The sequence below is a fragment of the Ascaphus truei genome, chromosome 4 (genome assembly GCF_040206685.1).
Source record: "Ascaphus truei isolate aAscTru1 chromosome 4, aAscTru1.hap1, whole genome shotgun sequence".
Lineage (NCBI taxonomy): Eukaryota > Metazoa > Chordata > Amphibia > Anura > Ascaphidae > Ascaphus > Ascaphus truei.
This window is the reverse complement of record NC_134486.1, coordinates 286,593,208-286,616,785: the sequence shown is the minus strand read 5'-3', so window position 1 is coordinate 286,616,785 and position 23,578 is coordinate 286,593,208. Positions and strand designations below refer to the sequence as shown.

The following is a 23,578-nucleotide window of genomic DNA, read 5'->3' as shown; positions in this document are numbered from 1 at the left end:
GTTTCATAGTTCAGAAAAATTTACATTGTATTAATTTTGTGAGTGAAATTGACAGAGAAATGTGCAGGCCAGCCCTGTTGAGGAGTCCAATATATTTCCTTTCTACTTTTGTTTATGGAACTGCTGGTTTTGAGAAATCTATTGGAAGAAAAATAAACCCCTCTCTGTGCAATCCCAGCAATGGATTGGTAGTGTCTCTGCTGAACTCCCCCCCCCCCCCCCCCTGTCACAGCCATGAAGGAGTTTCTCAACCAGATTAGTGAAGATGGAGTTCTTTATTCTCAACTGTGCTCTGTTAGAGGACCTCATAAATTCATACAGGTTCCCTGAAACCCTGCAAGACCTGATTACACAAAATATAATTTCTAGGTTTCTCTTTTTCTGTCTTTCATATCTATGGAAAGAACAGTTTTAAAAACACTTATGTCTAATTAGTGGATCACTTATGGTTAGTTGGATGGGGAGCTAAATCCCGTGTGTCTCCTGCCTGTTTTGTGTGTGTGGTTTCTCTGGCTGTCCTGTGGGGGTGATAAAGACAGGGAGGAGAGAGACAATCTTGGAATTTGTGGGAGGAGCAGTAAGATCAGTATTGCTCACCATGTACAGTATGAATGCAGGTTAGTTATTTATAAATGATTTGACCATTACGTCAATATAAAATTGGTGCAAATTGGTGAATACTTAGAGTGAAATGTAGAAAAAAATGACGTAACAGTCAGGTAATTTATAAATAACTTTCTTCCCCATCAACGATTCTCGCGCGCGTCGCACCTGTCACCATTGTGTCCAGTATTTTTGGACAAGCCACCTGGCAACCCCATCTGTGTTAGGATATAATGTACCACCTACCGAGGAAGGGAATGCTATAGAAACAGATCCTTGTATTGTAGGTTTTTCCACTTACAAAATGTAACACCATCTTATTTAATTGAAATGCAAGGGATATGGATTTGGTCCCGCACACCAAAAAACAAACACCAGGGTCAAAAGTTTAGCCATTAAAAAAAAAAAAACTATTCTTCTGGTACATACTCATGTAGAACTTTCTATCTGTACTGCAGGACCACTTGTGAATCAGATATACAACTTTCCAACATTTTAAAGTGAGAGCATTTTTTCCACACTCAGCTACGTTCCACTTTTCAGTTTCTGAAAGGATGCAAAAAATAAATTACAAAAAAAAAACAACCTCCTACAGGCATTCTTGGCAGATGTGAAATTATATCTATTAAAGTAGACATTTCTGGTTCTAAATGTTTAACATCTGTTTTACTCTGCAGCTGTACATATTGTGTTGCTTGATCTATAGCTTTTTTTTTTTTTTTTAGGTATTTGCTTTATTGAACACTATGATTTTCCAACTATTCTTGTTCCTGATTATAAGATACACTAGTGAGAATTTATTTCAGAAAGACCTGGACCACGAGATATTTTCTTTCAGATTTCTTGTCACTTAAAATCTTAAGCGACAAAACTTTAGCGAAGTGCGAATTATGATCGTCTAATCCAGGCGTGCACAAAGTCTCCCCCTGCTCGCGCGCCCCTCCCTCTGCTTGGCTTCGGCGGCAAATGACGCCGCAGGGTCATGTGACATCACATTGCCATGGCAACGGGTCGCCGAAGACAAGGTGGAAGAAGTTACAGAGGCCTCTCACGGTCCCCCAACATTTAATTTAAATGCCTTGGGGAAAAGCGCGGGGCCTCTGCAACCGCCGCACCCCCATGGAAAATCTCGTGACCCCCCTAATCTAATACACAACACTGCCATGCAGGGTTTAACCTCAAACCCTTTAGGGACAGCATGAACATGACAGTAACTTCATTTTAACGTATCATTACGCTTCATTCACATTTTAGCCATCCTCTCTGATTGGTGCTTGCAGCGATGCAAGAGTTTACAAGAATTGCTTATGTAATTAAGATCAGGGATGGAAAAATCCTGGGTGTAAAAATAATGTCCCCCCAGGCGCCTATACTGTGTGCAGCACTGATTGACCTATCAATCACCGCCACACCATTTAGAGAGTAGTGCAGGGGAGGAGGGGGCTGCAGAGGCGTGTAGGGGCTGGGGGCAGAGCGCACCAGATCTCTGCTCTCAATGCCCACTGTGGCCGGGGGAGGGGGCACGCCATTAAGAGGGAGAAGGGGCAGCCACCGACAGGGGTGTGTGGGGGTGTAGGGGGAGGGGGGAAAGAGTGGTTAGAAGTCCCCCTCTCCACCGTGTTTACCAAAACGCTGGCTCTTAAACATTCTGCCTGGCTCCCAAGTATTTTATCATTTCGTCCACCCACGTTACTCATCACATTGTTATGAAGTGTTGTGGAAAACAAGTTAGTTCATTGGCTTTGTACCTACACAGAGTAAATATTATCATTTTTTTTTCGTGGTTGCAAAAAATCAATCAACAAGAGAAAACATGAATGCAGCATAGCCAACCCATGAGATTGTAGTGCAGTCCTGGTTCTCTTTTTCCCCACTGGAATCCAGGATTAAGTAAAAACAGAAACACACCAGGACTAGATTTACAAGACAAACGTGGCATCAAAGTCTCGTCATGACATGGCTGCAAGCAGGCAATACTGCATAAAAATTAGCAGGTCTCACCAAACTTATCAAAACAAAATGTAATCCAGACAAATTTCAACCCACTTTTAAAAAAAGGTGTTTGAAAAACAGGCAATTCCAGTGAAAACATAGGCTAGTTGGCAACTTCATATGCCTTAAACTCAAAAACTCACGAAAGTAGCCAACGAGTCAAACCAGAGAAAGCCTCTGAGATTTAAATTCAGCAAATGTTCAAGTTGGTGAACTAAATAGTGCAAGTGTATCAAGAATTAAATATGCAGGCTATTCTCTGAACTTCTACCCTATGCTACCAATTGAAGCACTATTCCCACCTGGTCTTTAAAAAAAAAAAAAATCTGTTTACATTTTTAATTGATGCTTTTTTTAAAATAATTGGAACATGGGGGCGTCCAGAGCTGAAACACTCTTACTTATAACTCCGGGGACCCCATGGTTCCTGAAATACTTGCCGGGAAGGTAGTGGGTTTTAAGCTTCATCCCTTTCAAGGCAATATGGCACCCAAATCTCATGGGATCCACAGGCCAATAGAAAGCCGCAATATCATTGATTCGCGGCTTCCTACTGAACAATACTGACGGACATTTTTAATCTCCTTGCTGGAGAACGCAACTAACAAAATGGAGTCTTTATTAGGCCTAGATCACACCAACTATATATTGAGAGTCAGATATTGTAACAATGGAGAAGAAACTAGGTAGGCACAGTGTTAATATATGTATTTAAAGATATATTTTATTTGAATGACACGTGAGTGCAATTACGGCAAAAAAAAAAAAATATTATATATTTTTGAGCACACACACAAAAAATAAAAAAAGTTTAAATAAAAAGGATTGTGAAAAAATGGCCGCCGGTCGCGGCTGATCCAGAGGGAGACCTGCAGCCCTAGAAATCACCCTGCAGCCTGAGAGGTGAGCAGGAGAAGGGAGACTGAGGCCCGGTTGCTGGCAGCAGGGATGGACCTGCGGAGAGGGGAGGCAGGCGAAATCGCCAACATAGGAAAAAGTAAAATAAGGCACAAAATGGCAGCTGAACCCACGAGGAAGAGCTGAAGCAAAGTGGGAAGCTCACTAAGGGACAGATACAGGCCCTATATCAGGAGGGAAGCAAAGGACATACAAACTTGAATTAGGAGGTCCCTGGGTGAAATAAAGCCACAACAAAGATAACACTGCCTACACAGTTTCTGGGGGGAAAAACGTACCCTCTCTCCTCCCCCCCCGGACTAAGACAAATACAGTGACAGCGAGCATACCAGACACCAAAGGCAATATATGCCTATACAAAAGGAGCTTCAGTAGCAGCTCCCTCTCTCGCTTAGGCTGCGGTCCCAGTCAGCACTGTAGCACACCATCTCTACATAGCAACTCGGATCATCCTAAGAAAGTGAGGAATCCTAGACAATTTATGACCTTAAAGAGGCAGCACAGGACAATATATGAAAAAAGAAGAAGGATTGTGCATCTGCCACCACCAACAAACTAGGTCCTTTTAATTACATCAGAAGATTGTCAAGATTTATAGATGCATCATGCAAATCTCCGACCAGCAAATGAATCGCAGGAAGAAAAGAAAATGCATGTGCATAATCTTGATTAATCAAGAATTAAAAAAATAAAATAATATCTTTACAATGCTAGGTTATTTTTACCCCAGTAAACCATTAATGTTCTTTGCAAAATAATCAATGATTAAAAACATTCTTTTTAACAAACAAAAAAAGTCCTTTAGTAAATGAAAAACAAGAACGTGTAATTTCAGTAATGGCTGTGATTAGTGTTTTGATTGTCAGAAAAAAGGTACAGAGTAGTGTTAGACCGGGTCCTACTTTAAAAAAAAAAAAAAAACGGGTAACGAGTACCCGGCCAAAATCAAATTATCTACCCGGCCGGCACTTACCTGGGGGTGGAGGAAGACGACGGCGACATCTAGGCAGGTCAGCAGAGGTCCTGTGGCGGTGGCAGCATCAGCAGTGTGTGTTTAGCCCGTGTGGGAGCTACAGGACTCCATAGCAGTGGGAGCTGGGAAACCACGTGACCGGAGCAGGAGCAGAAGCGTTCCTATTGGCTGTCCAATAGGAACGCTTCTGCTCCAGCTCCAGTCACGATTCCCCAGCTCACACTGCTATGGAGTCCTGCAGCTCCCACACGGGCTAAACACACACTGCTGATGCTGCCACCGTCACAGGACCTCTGCTGACCTGCCTAGATGTTGCTGTGGACTTTTTCATGGGTCTTCCTCGCCTTCCGTCACTGACAGCATGTAAGTAATGATGTATTTTCAGCTACCCTGATTACCCGGTGCCGGGCCCACTTCTCAGTTGCCGGGTCCCGGTAATTTACGGGTAGCTGAAAATCCGCCGGGTACTCAGTACATCACTAGTACAGAGCTCTGGCTGAGCTGTAGCAAGAGCTAAAGTGTAGTAAGAGATACCAAATAAGTAAACATGGGAAGGACGTTGATCCAGGGAGTAATCTGATTGACAATTCTTGGAGTCAGGAAGGAATTTATTTCCCCCTTATAAGATATCATTGGATGATATTTCACTGGGGTTTTGTGTTTGGCTTCCTCTGGATCAATATACTGTAAGTACGGATATAGGATAAAGTATCTGTCGTCTAAATTTATCACAGGTTGAACTTGGACGTATGTCTTTTTTTTCAACCTCACATGAACACATTCATTTCGCCCCATGTGCAGCAGTTTGCAACACGGGGGAGGCATCAATAGGAGGAGTGGCGACAAACACTACAAGGAAAGATGTTCTGCAACTCTGTACATCATGTTTTCTACCTTTAGTCTTCCTCCAAAAATACATTAAATCCAAGGTGGAATAAACCCCCCTGGCTTCTACCAATCCAAACCAGAGGCAAGAAACCGTTCCTTACATTTAACCCAACTGTAAGGCAAAAACGAGTGCAAGTGTATTAAAATGCTGTGTTCTTTGGGTTGATACCCAAACCGGATCAAATACAGGCATACAGTACCCCGGTTTAAGGACACTCACTTTAAGTACACTCGCGAGTAAGGACATATCGCCCAATAGGCAAACGGCAGCTCACGCATGCGCCAGTCAGCACGTCCTGAACAGCAATACCGGCTCCCTACCTGTACCGAAGCTGTGCGCAAGCGGGGAGACTATAGAGCCTGTTACACATGCGTTATTTACATCAGTTATGCACGTATATGACGATTGCAGTACAGTACATGCATCGATAAGTGGGGAAAAGGTAGTGCTTCACTTTAAGTACATTTTCACTTTACATACATGCTCCGGTCCCATTGCGTACGTTAATGCGGGGTATGCCTGTACAAGACAAATGATTTTCCCCCAACTATTACAACATGTCACTTTACTGCTTGCTCGGAAACAGTTAGCAGCTACTTAAAATGTGCGGTAATTTTACAAACTACTATAAACAAACGGCTCTAAGAAAAAAAAAAAAAAAAAAAAAAATAACTATTTTCCAGATGTGTTAGAAAAAAAAAAAAAAAAAATTAAACACCACATTTTTCTCATTCCTACAACAGCCCTCTAGCTCATTTATTACATGTATCATTTCCCCTTCACTGATCCATCATTATCTCCTTAAAGAATCAGAGACAAATGATTCCAGCTGGATTGCGGAGTATAATTATTTCCTTAAAAAGCCCTAGCATTATATCACTCACCACAAGGAACACTTCTATATAAAAGTAGACCACTTCAGCGCCTGAGAACATTTTCTTAAGAATTAAGGACTTGAACTGCCCATGTAATGTAAATTACAGGGGTTTTATCAAACTTCACTGAATGTAACTTTGGTCTAGGTATGTTGTTAAAAAAGGGGAAAAAAGCACATGTAAATTATAGGCCAAAGCCATTAGCAACGCTATTGTGTGATGGCTAATTGGTGTGTGAAACAGGTAGTCTGTTTTTAGTCTTGATTTGTAATACTGTAGTTCAACAAATGTGGACTTTTACAGCAGGAAGCAGACTCTGGACCCAGACCAATATGCTGTGAAGCTTCATTTATTTTAATGGTGGTTCAAGCTTCTCCAACATGGAGAAGACTGCATCATTGCATATTCAATAGGGGTCTCTGTATTTGAACTAGGTTTCATATGGGAGATCGGGGATGGAAATCTACAGGTGCCGGAAGAAAGTACATTTCATCCACAGGAACCCAGGCAACAGTTTGGGGACACTGGCTAATTTTTTATTGGAATGTGTCCATTTAGTTCATAACCTCTTCATCAGGATCCCACACAAGCAATACATCATTTGCATTATCCATTAGTTTGCTCCCAGTCAGCCGTGAATTCCCATACAGTACCTACGTGGAATAACATTTTCTATTTTGTGTTATCTTCCAGATAAAGAAATACAATTACACATAAGGAACTTCCATCTTTCTCTCTTGGACATCATGACTTGGAGGTTCGGTCTCAAGTAGAGACACAAACCATGTCAGCCGACTGTCGTATGCTTAAAAAAACAGAAAAATATACAACTCGATTTATCATTTTAAATATTTTACAAATAGGAGGTGGCAGGAATAATCTTGCCTGCCAACACCTGTAGCTGTAGTTATTCTCTAGTTAGTCATAATTGTTCAACAACAATCCTTAGTTGAAGAGAAAATAATGCGTTTGTCATTATACATCGTTACATAATGGATGAGGTTGAAAGAACACATTTGTCAATCGAGTTCAACCTATGTTAAATTTAGACAGACACTTTATCCTATATTTGTACTTACGGTATTTTGATCCAGAAGAAGACAAAACAAAAAAACCCCAGTGAAACATTATCCAATGATCTCTCATAAGGGTAAATAAATAAATCCTTCCTCTCCAAGTAATTGCAATCAAATCTCTCCCTGGATCTTTCTCAGGTTTACTTGCTTACAAAAGTAAAAAAAAAAAATATTAATAGACAGATCATTTAAGATCTTCTTGTATTTCATTTAATACACCAGGAGACACCTTATATCATATAAACTTGACCACACAATAGAGAAATCCTGAGATTGCAGCGGTGCACAGCAAGTAGAAGAGGGGACCAGCAGTGTGTGGGTTAAAAATAAATTTATTTATAGCAACATGGTAACGGGGACAAACACTCTGACGCGTTTCGGACAAAGTGTCCTTTATCGCTGTTGCGGGTGGCCTCCTGTGTAAGCCCCGCCCTTGCGCCAAAAGTTCAGAGGCTTGAATGCAGGGTGCAGAAGGAGCGTACGTGATGTGCAGGGGAGGGGGGGGTTAATGTGAGATACAGGGGGGATTGATGCGAGATGCAGGGGGGGGGGAGGAATTGATGCGAGATGCAGGGGGGGGGGAGGAATTGATGCGAGATGCAGGGTGGGGGAGGAATTGATGCGAGATGCAGGGGGGGGAGGAATTGATGCGAGATGCAGGGGGGGGGAGGAATTGATGCGAGATGCAGGGGGGGAGGAATTGATGCGAGATGCAGGGGGGGGAGGAATTGATGCGAGATGCAGGGGGGGGAGGAATTGATGCGAGATGCAGGGGGGGAGGAAATGATGTGAGATGCAGGGGGGGGGGGATTGATGTGAGATGCAGGGGGGGATTGATGTGAGATGCAGGGGGGGTTTGATGTGAGATGCAGGGGGGGATTGATGTGAGATGCAGGGGGGGATTGATGTGAGATGCAGGGGGGGGGATTGATGCGAGATGCAGGGGGGGTTGATGTGAGATGCAGGGGGGGGAGGAATTTATGTGAGATGCACGGGGGGAGGAATTGATGTGAGATGCAGGGGGGGGATTGATGTGAGATGCAGTGGGGGGATTGATGTGAGATGCAGGGGGGGGAGATTGATGTGAGATGCAGGGGGGGAGATTGATGTGAGATGCAGGGGGGGAGATTGATGTGAGATGCAGGGGGGGAGATTGATGTGAGATGCAGGGGGGGGGATTGATGTGAGATGCAGGGGGGGGGATTGATGTGAGATGCAGGGGGGGGAGGAATTGATGTGAGATGCAGGGGGGGAGGAATTGATGTGAGATGCAGGGGGGGGGGGAAATCGATGTGAGATGCAGGGGGGGGGAATTGATGTGAGATGCAGGGGGAGGATTGATGTGAGATGCAGGGGGAGGATTGATGTGAGATGCAGGGGGGATTGATGTGAGATGCAGGGGGGGTTGATGTGAATGCAGGGGGGGGGATTGATGTGAGATGCAGGGGGGGGATTGATGTGAGATGCAGGGGGTGGGGATTGATGTGAGATGCTGGGGGGGATTGATGTGAGATGCAGGGGGGGGATTGATGCGAGAAGCAGGGGGGGATTGATGCGAGATGCAGGGGGGATTAATGTGAGATGCAGGGGGGGATTGATGTGAGATGCAGGGGGGATTGATGTGAGATGCAGGGGGGGGATTGATGCGAGATGCAGGGGGGGGGATTGATGCGAGATGCAGGGGGGATTGATGTGAGATGCAGGGGGGGATTGATGCGAGATGCAGGGGGGGGGATTGATGCGAGATGCAGGGGGGATTGATGCGAGATGCAGGGGGGGGGATTGATGCGAGATGCAGGGGGGATTGATGTGAGATGCAGGGGGGAAGAGGGTGATGTGAGGTGCTGGGAGTGGGGGAGAGTATGATGTGAGATGCAGGGGGTGGGGGAGAGGGTGATGTGAGATGCGGGGGGGATGGTAGGCGAGATGTGGAGGGGGGTATTATGTGTGTGGGTGAGGGGAGGAGATGGGGGTGTGAGAGATAAAGGGGGAGTCTCGCAAAGGCCGCCGACACTGGGGGTGGGGGGCAATGGAAACGGTTGTCCTGGGCCCCAGAAAAGTAGTCTACGGCCCTGTCTGGTATGACCACACACCCACACAAATATAAGGGGTATGTGCCGAACATGCGCCTTCACAATCACACTTCATTGTATTTTATCAAATTTTACTTTCATGTTTATGATATTTATGGCATGAAACACTTTTGAGAGTGTCAAAACACGCAGACGTTTCACTTAACGCGTGTGCTTTGCACACACCTTTTTTATTTCGATGCCCATCAGTTCATCCAAAATCTCCCCTTGTCCGCAGTAAAATGGGAAAGAGCCTTATTGTACATCCAAATCGTGCTGTCAGAGTACATACAGGATGGAAGAAAGCGCTGTAGTCATCATGTGATCCAAAATGACGGCAAAAAAAAAATATTCAACCTTTTCACTACCAGAGCGCCGGGCAGTAATTTGGCCCTCTGGCAAGAAAACAATTGAATAATCCAACTTTTCAAAACGAATCTTTGCAAAAGTAACTCAGCAGAAAGAAGTATGGATTTAAAGGAAATTATATATTAAATATCCAAGTCAATTTATAAAATAAAAATATTAAACCATATATTTATGTACAAGACTTATTATATGGAGTAACAAGTGTTTTTTTGTTTTTTAAAACAGGTTCTTTGTTGTCTAAATTGGCCTGCACACTGCATTGTTCTTGAAAGTAGCACTTGCTCCAGGTAATCCGCTGCCTTGGGTACTCAGACTGCCACAGCAAGCAGCATACAATAAGGACAATTATTAATAGCCGGCACTCCAGAGAACTTGGTGGAAAATTGAAGTATTTATTTAAGTAATTGATCTGATGACTTAAATAAATACTTCCATTTTCCACCAAGTCCTCTGGAGTGCCAGCTACTAATATTTTTGCTTACTGCACACTGCCTTGACAGTATTTTAAACAACAGACCACGTGTCTATAACTTAATATATATTTTTAAGCATTTACCAATTTATAAAATATCAACTATGTGAATCATCCACACCCATACACTATGAAACTGCACACAAACCACGTTTACTATATGCAAGACAAATCCCACCTTTGACAGAACACCTTTGGAGTCTATCCTATATCCTTTGAGCTCTTCATGAAGACTCTGTAAACGCTGCATGACTCCACGTTGATGTTCATCTTTCCCTAGCACTGCCGCTTTGGCAAGATAATCGTAATGTTGCAATGGTTCTGTGCATTCTTCTAAGGCTTTAGCGTGTATGTTTACTTCACAATCGGGAGCTGCAGTCTCTGCTATTTGGCTGATGGAAGCTGGAAAAAAACAAAATGCAAGAGTTGGACCAACACTATTTAACAGTGTGTCATGTACTTTTATGTTAAACAGAAAAGCCACTTTTTCCCCCCCCAATCTGAATGTTACACAGTAGATGAGGTTCAAAAAAGACGTAGTACGTTCATCAAGTTGAACCTATGCTAAATTTAGACAACAGATATTTTATCCTATATCTATACTTACTTATTGATCCAGAAGAAGGCAAACAAAAAAAACCCAGTGTCATATCATCCAATGATCTCTCATAAGGGGAAAAATAAATTCCTTCCTGACTCCAAGAATTGGCAAATCGAATTAATCCCTGGATCAACATCCTTCCCGTGTATACTTATTTCATATATCCCTGTATACCTTTCCTTTCTAAAAAGGATGTCCAACTGTTTTTTGAACAAATCTATTGTATCTGCCATCACAGTCTCCATGGGTAATGAATTCCACATTTTAACTGCCCTTACTGTAAAGAACCCTTTCCTTTGTTGCTGCTGAAATCTCCTTTCCTCAAACCTATAGGGATGCCCCAGAGTCCTTTGTACTGCCCTTGAGATGAATAGTTAATTTGAAAGCTCCTTGTACTGTTCCCGAATATATTTATATATAGTTATCATATCCCCTTTTCTAATGTAAATACATCTAATTTAGCTAGCCTCTCCTCATAAGCTCGATTGTCCATCCCCTTTATTAATTTGGTGGCTCTTCTCTGCACTCTCTCTAGTTCCAGAATGTCTTTTCGAAGGAGTGGTAACCAAAATTGTACTCCATATTCAAGTTGTGGTCTTACTAATGCTTTGTAAAGGGGCATAATCATGTTTACTTCCCTTCCATCCATTGCCCGTTTAATGCAAGATAAGATCTTGTTTGTCTTTGCAGCTACTCCATGACATTGGGCACTATTGCTAAGCCTGCTGTCTACAAGCACTCCTAAATCCTTCTCCATCAAGGATTCCCCCAATTCATCCCCATTTAATTTGTAAGTCACCAGTTTATTCTTGCATCCCAAATGCATTACCTTACATTTATCTGTATTAAACCTCATCTGCCATTTACCTGCCCATGTTTCCAGTCTCTCCAAGTCCTGGAGAGAAATTACATCATGTTCTCATTCTACTATCTTACACAATTTAGTATCATCTGCAAAGATGGAGACTTTGCTCTTGATGCCAACCTCAAGGTCATTAATAAAAAAGTTAAAAAGCAGGGGTCCCAGTACCGATCCCGGAGGTATTCCACTCACGACTTTAGCCCAACCTGAAAAAGTTCCATTTATGACAACCCTCTGTTGTCTATCCTTCAACAAGTTTTCAATCCAGATGCATATATTATTACTGAGTCCAATTTGCTTTACTTTGTACATCAACCGTGTGTGGAACCGTATCAAAAGCCTTTGCTAAATCTAAGTAGACCACATCAACTGCATTACCCTGGTCTAAATTCCTACTTACCTCCTCAAAGAAAGAAATAAGGTTAGTTTGGCATGATCTATCCTTCATAAATCCATGCTGGCTGTTATTACTAATGATTTTGTTCTCCATCAGGTATTCCTGAATATTATCCGATATTAAACCTTCAAGTAGTTTCCCCACTATTGAAGTCAGGCTTACAGGTCTGTAATTCCCCGGTTGTGATCTAGCTCCCTTTTTAAATATAGGCACCACATTTGCTTTACGCCAATCTTGTGGTACTGAGCATGTGGAAATGGAGTCCTTGAATATTAAAAAAAAATGAAGTAATAACAAGTAAAAACTTACATATAAAATATAGTAAATCCAGTAGAGATCAGTACACAGGTTTCCAGTTCGGTTAGATGTTAGGCGCAGGGGTGCGAGTGCTGAGACTCACAAATCAGTCCCGCGCGCTGGGACCAACTGGCTCGGCAAAACACAGATGTCACTTCTGGGTTGCGGCTTCTCACAGGACCCGTATAGAGTAGTCCACCACAATCGCCTGTATTCTGTATTTCCAGCACACATCCAACTTCGAGCGAGCCGGATGGAATTGGCTCAAGCCTTTGTGGGGGGGCTGGAACTATACAGCCAACAGTCTGAATCCCTATGTGTGCACTGAAAGAGCTCCGCAACGCGTTTCACACAATTCAGTGCTTCATCAGGCGGTAGGGGAAAGACGGTCCGTGGGGTCTAAGACGGAGCACAGCTGTGATGAAAGATGGGGGCTACAACCAGCAAAATGGTTAAAAGACTTTATTGAATGGTAAGTGAGGGGTACAGAACTACTCTGACGCGTTTCGGGAACAAATCCCTTTGTCAAAGAGTAAATTCGCGTCTGTACACCCTCCTGTATTTGTACGCGATCCTCCGCCCCCAACAGTGACGTCACGTGATGGAATTTTGGCGCGAACACCTACACGGACAAATCCCATTGGCAGAAGCTGTCTATCAATGAAATGCCCGATGGAGGGCCTGCCTCTCGTGAATAGAGTGGTTGCGGATGACCACAGATACAAAACGGGGGATATACAGAGAAAAAAAACAATAACAAAATATCAAAATGATTAAAACAATGTAGCAAAAAGGTTAATTAAGTTAAAAACACGAACTAGAACCATATTATAACAAGGGAAGAATATGTATATATCTGATTAGTAGGTATCTGTAATACTGGATGATTGAAAGTAAACATATAGAACCATAAGATGTTAAATGTACTATAGAGCTTTATGTGGGAAAATAGACAAATAAATACATGGATGGAGCGATTGAACATAAATATATAAAATGGTGAGAGAAAGCAGTTCTTCAGTAGGAACACGCATATATATAGTATAATAAACTAAAAAGGAATTGTAACCGAATACATTACAATTTATAGGAGACAGAGAACCAAACTCAGACAAATGTATGAATTAAAGTAAAATAAAATAAATGTATCATAGAAAAATATATTTAAAACTAAAAAAACTAAAAAAAAAAACTAAAAAAACAAAATAATTCATAAATCAGAATAGATTGATAAGTAGTTGAAACCTATATAGAAGGATAGATCTCCTAAGAGATATAGAAAAAAACAATACAGACCGGCGCCTCAATGTCCAAATGGAAAATATAAGTGAGTCCAAGGATATGCTGCAATGTCCAATAAAGATGATCCAGTCGTTAGACAGCAGGCTCCACAGCAGCAACCAAGGTATATAATGCAGGGAAGATAAAAGGAGAAATCATAGCGTAACAAGGTATGAACAAAACATATAACACACATACACAGACACACAAACACTTACAACAATAACAGGCTGACTAATAACAGAGAATTTATTAAACAAATATAAAAAGGCAGAGAACTAACGGAGCAGGTCTAGGATCCGGTGTGTAAAACCGGAATCCTACTTACAGGAAATCCAAAGATTACAGGCAGTGGTGTATAATAAGCGTTGTCCGGCGGCAGCTAATGGTGGACGCGTGGCACTTTAGGGAAGGCTGCAGGCACCTCTTCTGATCGAAGTCAGGTTGCGCGTCACTGCAGACCACTTCTCGCGATGCCTCCCGTCCGCGACCGGAATTACGTCACACTGGATGAAGCCGCTTGCCGAACTCGCTTCTCCTGCTTTCTGAAGCTGTGGATTTCAGCAGGGGTCTGCTCCTGATAGAGTTCGCTGACACACTGTAACTCTCAAAGGCCCAACGCGTTTCGTGCGCATGCGCACTTCTTCAGGGAGCCTTCAGGTTTTACACACCGGATCCTAGACCTGCTCCGTTAGTTCTCTGCCTTTTTATATTTGTTTAATAAATTCTCTGTTATTAGTCAGCCTGTTATTGTTGTAAGTGTTTGTGTGTCTGTGTATGTGTGTTATATGTTTTGTTCATACCTTGTTACGCTATGATTTCTCCTTTTATCTTCCCTGCATTATATACCTTGGTTGCTGCTGTGGAGCCTGCTGTCTAACGACTGGATCATCTTTATTGGACATTGCAGCATATCCTTGGACTCACTTACATTTTCCATTTGGACATTGAGGCGCCGGTCTGTATTGTTTTTTTCTGTGCTTTGTACTAACTGTGTTTGGGTTAGTTTTTTCCTGGCAGCCTTGTCTTCTTTAGTTAATATCACATATATTCACTTTGTGGTTCACAATATTGCACCATAATATTATTTGTTTATTTTTAGCGCTATATACACCATTTTTTCTTCTAGTCTCCTAAGAGATATCTTAGGCCTCGGCCATGTTACTTGCTTGCTGGCGGAAGCGCGCTGAGGCGCGCTCCCGCTCAGCACTGAGCCCCTACAGCCGCAATTAGAGCGGCTTTAGTAGGGGCTCACCTGCGCTTACGCGCGCTTGCGGAAGCGCAGGTCTTGGGGGAATTTAAAATTCCCCCGCTTGCCGGCGAGACAGGCCGGTCACGTGAGCGGTTCGCCCAATGAGGGCGAACCAGCTCCGTGACGTCACTGGCCCGCCCCCGGCCAGTGACGCGACCGCCCCCGGACCGCCCCCTGACCGCCCCCTGACGGCTGCTGAGAGCGCTTGCGGTAAGCAACCGCAAGGCCAGGGAAAGCACCCGCTTTCCCTGCGCCTCAGCGCGCCTCAGCACGCCAGCAGGGACCGTGGACTCGGCCTTATAGTGTAGAGCAAAATATATGAGCATAAAGGTAACAAATATAAAAGACATGAATGATCAACAGACACAAAAGTACACATGTGACATAAAAGTAACCAAAAATTGTAAACAATATTTAAAGGAAATGTTTCAACTCCCAGTCTAGATTCATGCCCCTGGGTGCCAATGTCCCAAGGGCATAAATCCAGTGCATCTCCCTACGGTTTAGAAGGGCCTCTCTATCTCCTCCTCTAACACTCAGATATACATGTTCGATAGCACTGAAGGTGAAATTTTGCAGTGAACCAGATGGACAATACTTAAAATGACGTGCTACTGGGAATCTTTCATCCCTGTTCTTAATACTTCTAACGTGTTCACTCACTCTCTCTCTGAGCGTTCGTATTGTTCTCCCCACGTAGCCACTGCCACAGGAGCATCTCAATAAGTAAACAACGTATTTTGTGTTGCATGTCATAAAGGAACGTAACTTATAATTCTGCTTAGTATGAACATCTTTAATATGTTTTATAGAAGATGCATATCTGCATAATCTGCAGTTTCCACAACTGAAAAAACCTTTTATAGTCGTCATATTAGTGTCTTTCTTTAAGCTAAATAAGCTAGGTGAAATTTTATTTCCAATGGTCTTTGCCCTCCTAAATACCATTTTAGGATTACATTTGGTATAACTGTCTAAATCCTTAAATCACTCCAATATTCACATGGCACAAAGCACTTTTATTTTAGATTCGGTTATGTTTCTATTGCAACACAATTATTTTTTATTCAACAACACTTATTATTTACAGACACAGGGCACGGCAATGGGGACATCTTTTGCGCACTCATATGCTAATCTTTTTATGGGATTTTGGGAAACCACACATATTTTCGGTGACACTAAACCCTTCAGAAATGATATCATTTTCTACCGTCGCTATATAGATGATTTAATACTAATTTGGTCTGGAGACACAGAAACACTACATGCATTTTTTTGAATATCTGGATACTAACCTTTAAGATGTAATATTTACTTATAAATATCATGACACCGAAATAGACTACCTTGATTTACATTTTTATGTTGATGTGAATCTCAAAATTCAAACAGATATGTTCAGAAAAGAGAACTCCAGAAACTATTTGCTCAGAGCTAACAGTGCCCATCCTAGACCACTACTAAGAGGAATTCCGAAAGGACACTTTTTGAGATTGAGGAGGATCTGCTCTACTGAGCAGGCCTTCCTGACTCAAGCGGAACAACTATCTATTAGGTTCAAGAACCGGGCTTATAGTGATGGAGACATTAAGACAGCTTTTGAATGTGCATTACATACAGACAGAACACAACTATTGAATAAAACTCAACTGAAAAAAAGACCGTTCTACTAGGAACAAACCACACTTTCAAAAAGATTCAAAAGATGACACACCGTTGTTTATTACAACATATTCCAAACAAGCTCAACAAATTAGAGCCATTTTGTGTAAACATTGGGATGTACTCAAATTAGATAAGGATTTAGACAATTATACCAAATGTAATACTAAAATGGTATTTAGGAGGGCAAAGAACATTGGAAATAAAATTTCACCTAGCTTATTTAGATTAAAGAAAGACACTAATACAGTGGCGGCCGCCCTGAGTCTAAAGCGGCCGCCACCGCGGGTAATTTAAAACCCCATGGAGACGCTGGCCTTTTTTTTTTTTTCGCCGCCGCAGGTGCTTCTATTGTTCAGCGCCATTAGGCGCTGATTGGAGAAACGGCCGCGTGCGGCCGTGAGATGCGGCTGGCGCGCGGCCAATCTCTGCGGCGAAAAAAAAAAAGTGACAAAAAATGCGGTTAAGCTTTAGATTAAGCTTGGCCGCAACAGTATGACGACTATAAAAGTTTTTTTCAGTTGTGGAAACTGCAGATTATGCCGATATGCATCTTCTATAAAACATATTAAAGATGTTCATACTAAGCAGAATTATAAGTTACGTTCCTTTATGACATGCAACACAAAATACGTTGTTTACTTATTGAGATGCTCCTGTGGCAGTGGCTACGTGGGGAGAACAATACGAACGCTCAGAGAGAGAGTGAGTGAACACGTTAGAAGTATTAAGAACAGGGATGAAAGATTCCCAGTAGCACGTCATTTTATGTATTGTCCATCTGGTTCACTGCAAAATTTCACCTTTGGTGCTATCGAACATGTATATCTGAGTGTTAGAGGAGGAGATAAAGAGGCCCTTCTAAACCGTAGGGAGATGCACTGGATTTATGCCCTTGGGACATTGGCACCCAGGGGCATGAATCTAGACTGGGAGTTGAAACATCTCCTTTAAATATTGTTTACAATTTGGTTACTTTTATGTCACATGTGTACTTTTGTGTCTGTTGATCATTCATGTCTTTTATATTTGTTACCTTTATGCTCATATATTTTGCTCTACACTATGAGATATCTCTTAGGAGATCTATCCTTCTATATACGTTTCAACTACTTATCAATCTAGTTTTGACTTATTTCTTTTATACTTATTACCCAAGGGTATACACTGATAAGTGTGCTTTTCTAACAATGTTTTAAAGACTGCCCATTTATCTACTACATTTTTCCCTGCAAAAAAATCATCCCAACGTATTACTTGTAGATTAGACCTCAGTTTATTCAAATCTGCCTTTCTAAAGTTGAAGGTCTTTGTTGAACCCAAGTAATCTGTTTTTTTATCATTTATTTCAAATGAGACCATGTTATGATCACTGTTACCCAAATGTTCCAGGACTTGAATATTTGTTATTACTTCTACATTGTTTGATATGACCAAATCCAGAACTGCCCCTCTCCTGGTTGGTTCCTCAATAATTTGGGTCATATAATTGTCTTTAAGCACCCCCAAAAACCTGTTTCCTTTGTTGTAACGCTAATCTCATTGCCCTAATCTATGTCTGGATAATTAAAATCCCCCATTATGCAAACATGACCCAATTTTGATGCCTTCTCCATTTGCAAAAGTATTTTACCGTCAACAACCTCACCAATATTAAGTGGTTTATAGCATAATCCTACAAACTTTTTCGTTATACTTTTACCTCCACTGCTAATTTATAGCCACAAGGTCTCTACATTTTCATCATTCCCTTCAGAAACATCTTCCCTTATAATAGGTTTTAGATCCGGTTTAACATATAAACATACTCCTCCTCTATTTGTTCGATCCTTCCGAAAAAGGGAATAACCCTCTAAATTAACTGTCCAGTCATGAGTTTCACCCCACCATGTTTCAGTAATGCTTATATCATACTGCTCCCTTGCAGCTATTAATTCAATCTCCCCCATTTTATCTGTCAGGCTTCTTTCATTAGCAAGCATTTAATTTTTTTTTCAGCCTGTATTATCTTATCTGCTCCTTACTTTCTGCGCCAACTTGGTTAAGTCTATAATAGTTTTCTAGTATTAATCTCTATGTACTATTGGTGTCTCGCTGCTTGTCAAACTCGCACTTGCCCCCATTCTACCTCCATACCACTGTGTATCCTCATCTATTCCATTTAGTTCATTATGTTTCATTCCCCTCCCCCCCACCATCCTAGTTTAAACTCTCCTCCAACCTTTTTAACATTCTCCCCCCTAGCACAGAAGATCCCTCTTCATTGAGGTGCAATCCGTCCCTAGAATATAGATGGCACCTCTCAGAAAAAGAGTCCCAGTGCTCTAAAAACCCAAACCCCTCCTTCACCACTTTCTTAGCCATGCATTAACCTCCCTGATCTCTGACTGTCTCCCTGCGGTAGCGCATGGCACTGGTATTTCAGAAAATACTACCTTGGGAGGTCCTTGCCTTAAGCGTTTGGTCTAGATCCCTGAAATAATTTTTTTTAGGACCCTCCATCTTTCTCTAACTTTGTCATTGGTGCCAACATGTACCAAGACCGCCGGGTCAAACCCAGCCCCTTCCCCCCACCAATCTGTCTACCCGATCCGCAATGTGCCGAACCCGAGCACCCGGGAGGCAACAAACTGTTCGGTTCACGCGGTCACGGCAACAGATTGCCCTATCTACCTTCCTAATATAATTATTTTAAAGCCTGAAGAGCCTGCAACACATTACATAGCAATGTGTCACAGGCCTTTCTGGCAGCAAAAGGGTTAAAATTGATTATTTAGCCAAATTGGAATAAAAAACTTGTTCTCTAACCAACATTCAAATGCTTGCTTTAAAAATAAAATAGTAAACATGGTCATTATAAACTGTTTTAAATATACAGTAGTGCTAAAGTACACAGCACTTTGTGATACAGATGTTAAACTATAGGACAATTAGACACTATTAAAGCACTTGAAAATGTTACCTAAATCCAAAAAAAAACCACACACTTACTGGGATCAGTATTAACCCAATGGGGATTATCATGAAGATGTAATAATGCCAATCAGGGAACAATCGCAGGGAAACTCCCCTTAAATCGCTATTTCATGAATAAAACCCAACATCTGTTAATGCATGTTGGGCCAGATTTACTAAGCGGTGTTAAGGAATATTAGCAACTCAAAGGAAGAAGGGGCAATCAGGATTACCAGGAAAGTAATTGAGCAGCAGCATCTAGCAGGGACTCATAGTAAAGGTGGGTTGCTGCAGCATTTTGTTTACTACTTGTATAGTGAACTCGATCTCCTCATAAGCAGGTTGCTGAGGATCGGCTTTTCTTCCTGGTCTCTCCTCACTCTTTCATCTGTGTACATGTATTCCACACCAGCCTGCTACTACACTTACACATAGATTCACTGTGCAGTGACGCCGGGTATCACACCCAATCCTGTATAGCCCCGGTATCCCTCAGGGGATTGTCACATGCTGCGGCTTAGTCAATAGTGCGGCTGCATTTGCAATTAAGGCCTTTTCAGTGCAAGGGAGCCTGCGCTGGCAGTTTTGAATAGGGACAGCTAAGAGAGGCTGCAGTTACATGTTGCTAGGCAACCAGTGAAGCTGTGAGAGATGACAGTTTAGACAGTTTTTAAAAAGACTGAGTTGGAGCTGGGAGCTGGGTGAGTTAGGGTGCAGGGGAGCAGTAGCCCCTGGCACTAGGCCTAGTTACCCCCCAGAGGCCCCAGATAAGTTACCATTGCCCCAATTTGTAGTTGCTTAAGGGACAGGCCCTACTTGAGGAGTTCTGCCCCTTTAGCTATTTGGTTTAGTTAGAAGCCACTCAGTAGTGCGCAGCCTGATTACTGGGTCTGGGCTCAGACCCCCCAGAGTTATATAGAGACTATCTTCTCGGAGGCCCCGCCAAGCAGTGACTGCGGCCGGCCGGTTGCAGACGGATCCCCGTCAAGGTACAGACGGTGCGGAGCTGCGGTGATATTATCCACGCTGGAATTCACCCCAGCCGTAGGAGGACATCACGTCGGATCAGGCGGATCCACTTCAGTGTATAGCGGTACCCGCGGGCTGGAGCCCGGGCAGGTATCTATAAAGAGTGCACCAACACGTCCAGGGATAGCGCTATCTCCAACACACGTGGGTGGGGTTTGGACATAAGGTACTTTGGGGAATACCTATGTTGATGTGTGCACTCGGTGCACGTCCATGTGTGTGTGTATACGCATTATTCTGTGTGGTACAGGTACCGGAGTTATTAGTAGTAGTTACAATAGTAAACAATTATTAGCATACACTGTGTGCGTGTTTTATTATTGTGGTTCCTGTAAGAGGACCATCCCACTCAGGTGGGAACCCTTACAGGTGGAGGCGCTGTGTTCAACGACGGATCAGGTAACCCCAGGCTCCCAGTGGCGGAGGTTCAGGCCTTCTGTGAGCCTATCAGATAACGCACCACACCCGGTAACACGAGTGTAGATTTCCCCACATGGTCCCTATCTGCGATTGGGGGAGGGAGGGGGGGGGGGGGGGGAAGGTGTTACACTGTATTAAATGCTATTGATTTAAATGGCAGTAAAAGCAGCAATAATACTTTCCAACTTTTTTATTTGTATATGTAAAGCATGTGGCAATGTATAATTCTACATTTTTACCTAAACTGGCAATCGTTTGGTGCTCCTGTTATAGTTCTGTCAAAATCCTGATTGTGTGCCTAACATAATGACGCATCGGATCCACGCATCGGAACATTGTTCCGACATTTCTAAAAGCCCCGCTCTCTGCAAACACCCTCCGCGGGCCATAACGGTGGTGTGGGGCCTTACCCGGCGCTGGGAGCCTATCCAGATGGATCTAACAAGGAAGTTTGGCCCTACCAGCAGTCATGCCCAATTTACAAAATCACCGTCTTGGTGGGCTCCCTCTGTTGTGGCACTGGCTGCACATGTAGGGTCCGGGGGACCCCTTTTTTTTTTTTTTACTTGCTCTGGGACCTACCAGTGACCAGCTCCGCCGCTGGTCCTATGTAATTGAATGGAGATTATACGTACATTGTAAGCTCCTTGAACAAGGGACCTCCTTCGTACTGTCTGGGTCTGTCTTAACCTATCTGTATTGTTTTTGTTAAACAAGGTTATTATTATTATTATTATTATTATGGTCCTTCCTCTCACACTGCAGAATTTGCTGGCGCCATACAATTAAAAGATGATAATGATCATCTCTTGCTGGCACTGTGTAGCAACGTCACAACTTATTGAATAAAGGGCCTTAATTAAAAGCATAGGAAAAAAAGCTAGCTTCAAATCTGGGACTTTTTGATTTTCATATGAACAATGTTCAAAGCTTACGTCCAAATCTGTGACATTACTGCTGAATTCTGTAATGTTGGTAACGCCAATGTTAAAGCTCAGCGTACCTGGCTTAATAAATCTGAGCCACTGTCCATTTTAGAGAGAGACCTTTCGTACAAGTGGAGCTGCTGGTATTTTTTACTGTGCTCTAAAAATTATCTTCAAGGGGGAAGTAACAGTAATACTCAACAGTAATATACATCACATCATTTTAAATGTGTTCACTTCCACAAATGGTGTCCGTGAATAAGAACTGCTGATTTATGAATAGTCAGGAAAAGGATCCAACGCTCTACGGTTTTGATTAAAGTGCTAATTTATTTGTGCCACACAACGTGTCGACCTAAATAGGTCTCTCCCAAGTGACTAGGCATGCTTTATGAACAGTCACATACAGTATGCTCTAGAAATACAACTCATATTTGGTGTTATATATTGAAGGACTTTGATCAGAGGACAACCAACACTACCAGCTTCTCTTCACATTCAGGAAAATGTTCCTTCGTCAGTGATTAAATATGAGGTAATTAAAAATATATATGTATAAAGGAAATTGGAAAAGTACATGTTATCATAAAATACTGTGTCATAAATTGCACATTCAATTACAGCAGAAAAAAGGTTATAGTAGTGACAAAGGTATACGCAGTACTTCCTTCCACAGATATTCTCCATAGCAGAATATCTCAAATCGTTTTTGAACATGAAGATCCAAGTAGAATGAACACCATTATTTTCAGAGAAGCTGATCCAGGTCAGGGTTGAAATCAGGATGCTTAATATTAATTGGCCCTAATGCTCAAGGGCTTAACCACCATTATAAAAAGGAAAGAGCCAGCCAACTCAAGGCTAAACCAGGCCAGTGTTTAATGCTTGATAGAGGTTTTTGTTAAAACGTTTCTTTTTACAAAGCACAGATTAAGAAAATATTTAAGGGGCATATTTTGTTAATATTATGACAATTAATCCTCACATAGTACTCTCTAATTTCCTTAAGCCACTATACACTTGACATGCCTCCCGCCAGATAACTTGGAAATAACTCCCCACTACAACATTTTGCCCCAGGTACCCTGAATATTACCCATCCCCAATACCCTGCTCCAGGTACCCTGGACATACCTCCTCAGTATCATTATCTTGCTCCAGGTAACCTGGACATTGCTCCTCAGTATCCAGCTCCAGGTACCCTGGACATACCTCCTCGGTATCCTGCTCCAGGTTCACTGGACATACCTCCTCAGTATCCTGCTCCAGGTACCCTGGACATACCTCCTCAGTATCCTGCTCCAGGTACCCTGGACATACCTCCTCAGTATCCTGCTCCAGGTACCCTGGACATTGCTCCTCAGTATCCTGCTCCAGGTACCCTGGACATTGCTCCTCAGTATCCTGCTCCAGGTACCCTGGACATTGCTCCTCAGTATCCTGCTCCAGGTACCCTGGACATTACTCCTCAGTATCCTGCTCCAGGTACCCTGGACATTGCTCCTCAGTATCCTGCTCCAGGTACCCTGGACATACCTCCTCAGTATCCTGGTCCAGGTACCCTGGACATTGCTCCTCAGTATCCTGCGCCAGGTTCCATGCACATACCCTCCTCCACTCAATATCCTGATTTAGGTAGCATGGACATATCTTC

At 42.6% G+C, this 23,578-nt stretch overlaps 1 protein-coding gene across 5 annotated transcripts in view; it reads right to left on the bottom strand.

Moving 5' to 3' along the window:
- Positions 1 to 23,578, bottom strand: part of AFG1L (AFG1 like ATPase) — a 173,815-nt gene that overhangs the window by 149,855 nt on the left and 382 nt on the right. For 2 of the 5 annotated variants that reach the window (XM_075597572.1, XM_075597573.1), the window contains exon 2: positions 10,418 to 10,641. In XM_075597572.1, the coding sequence (XP_075453687.1) occupies positions 10,418 to 10,641 (224 nt within the window). The other 3 variants (XM_075597575.1, XM_075597574.1, XM_075597576.1) reach the window with 3 other exon arrangements.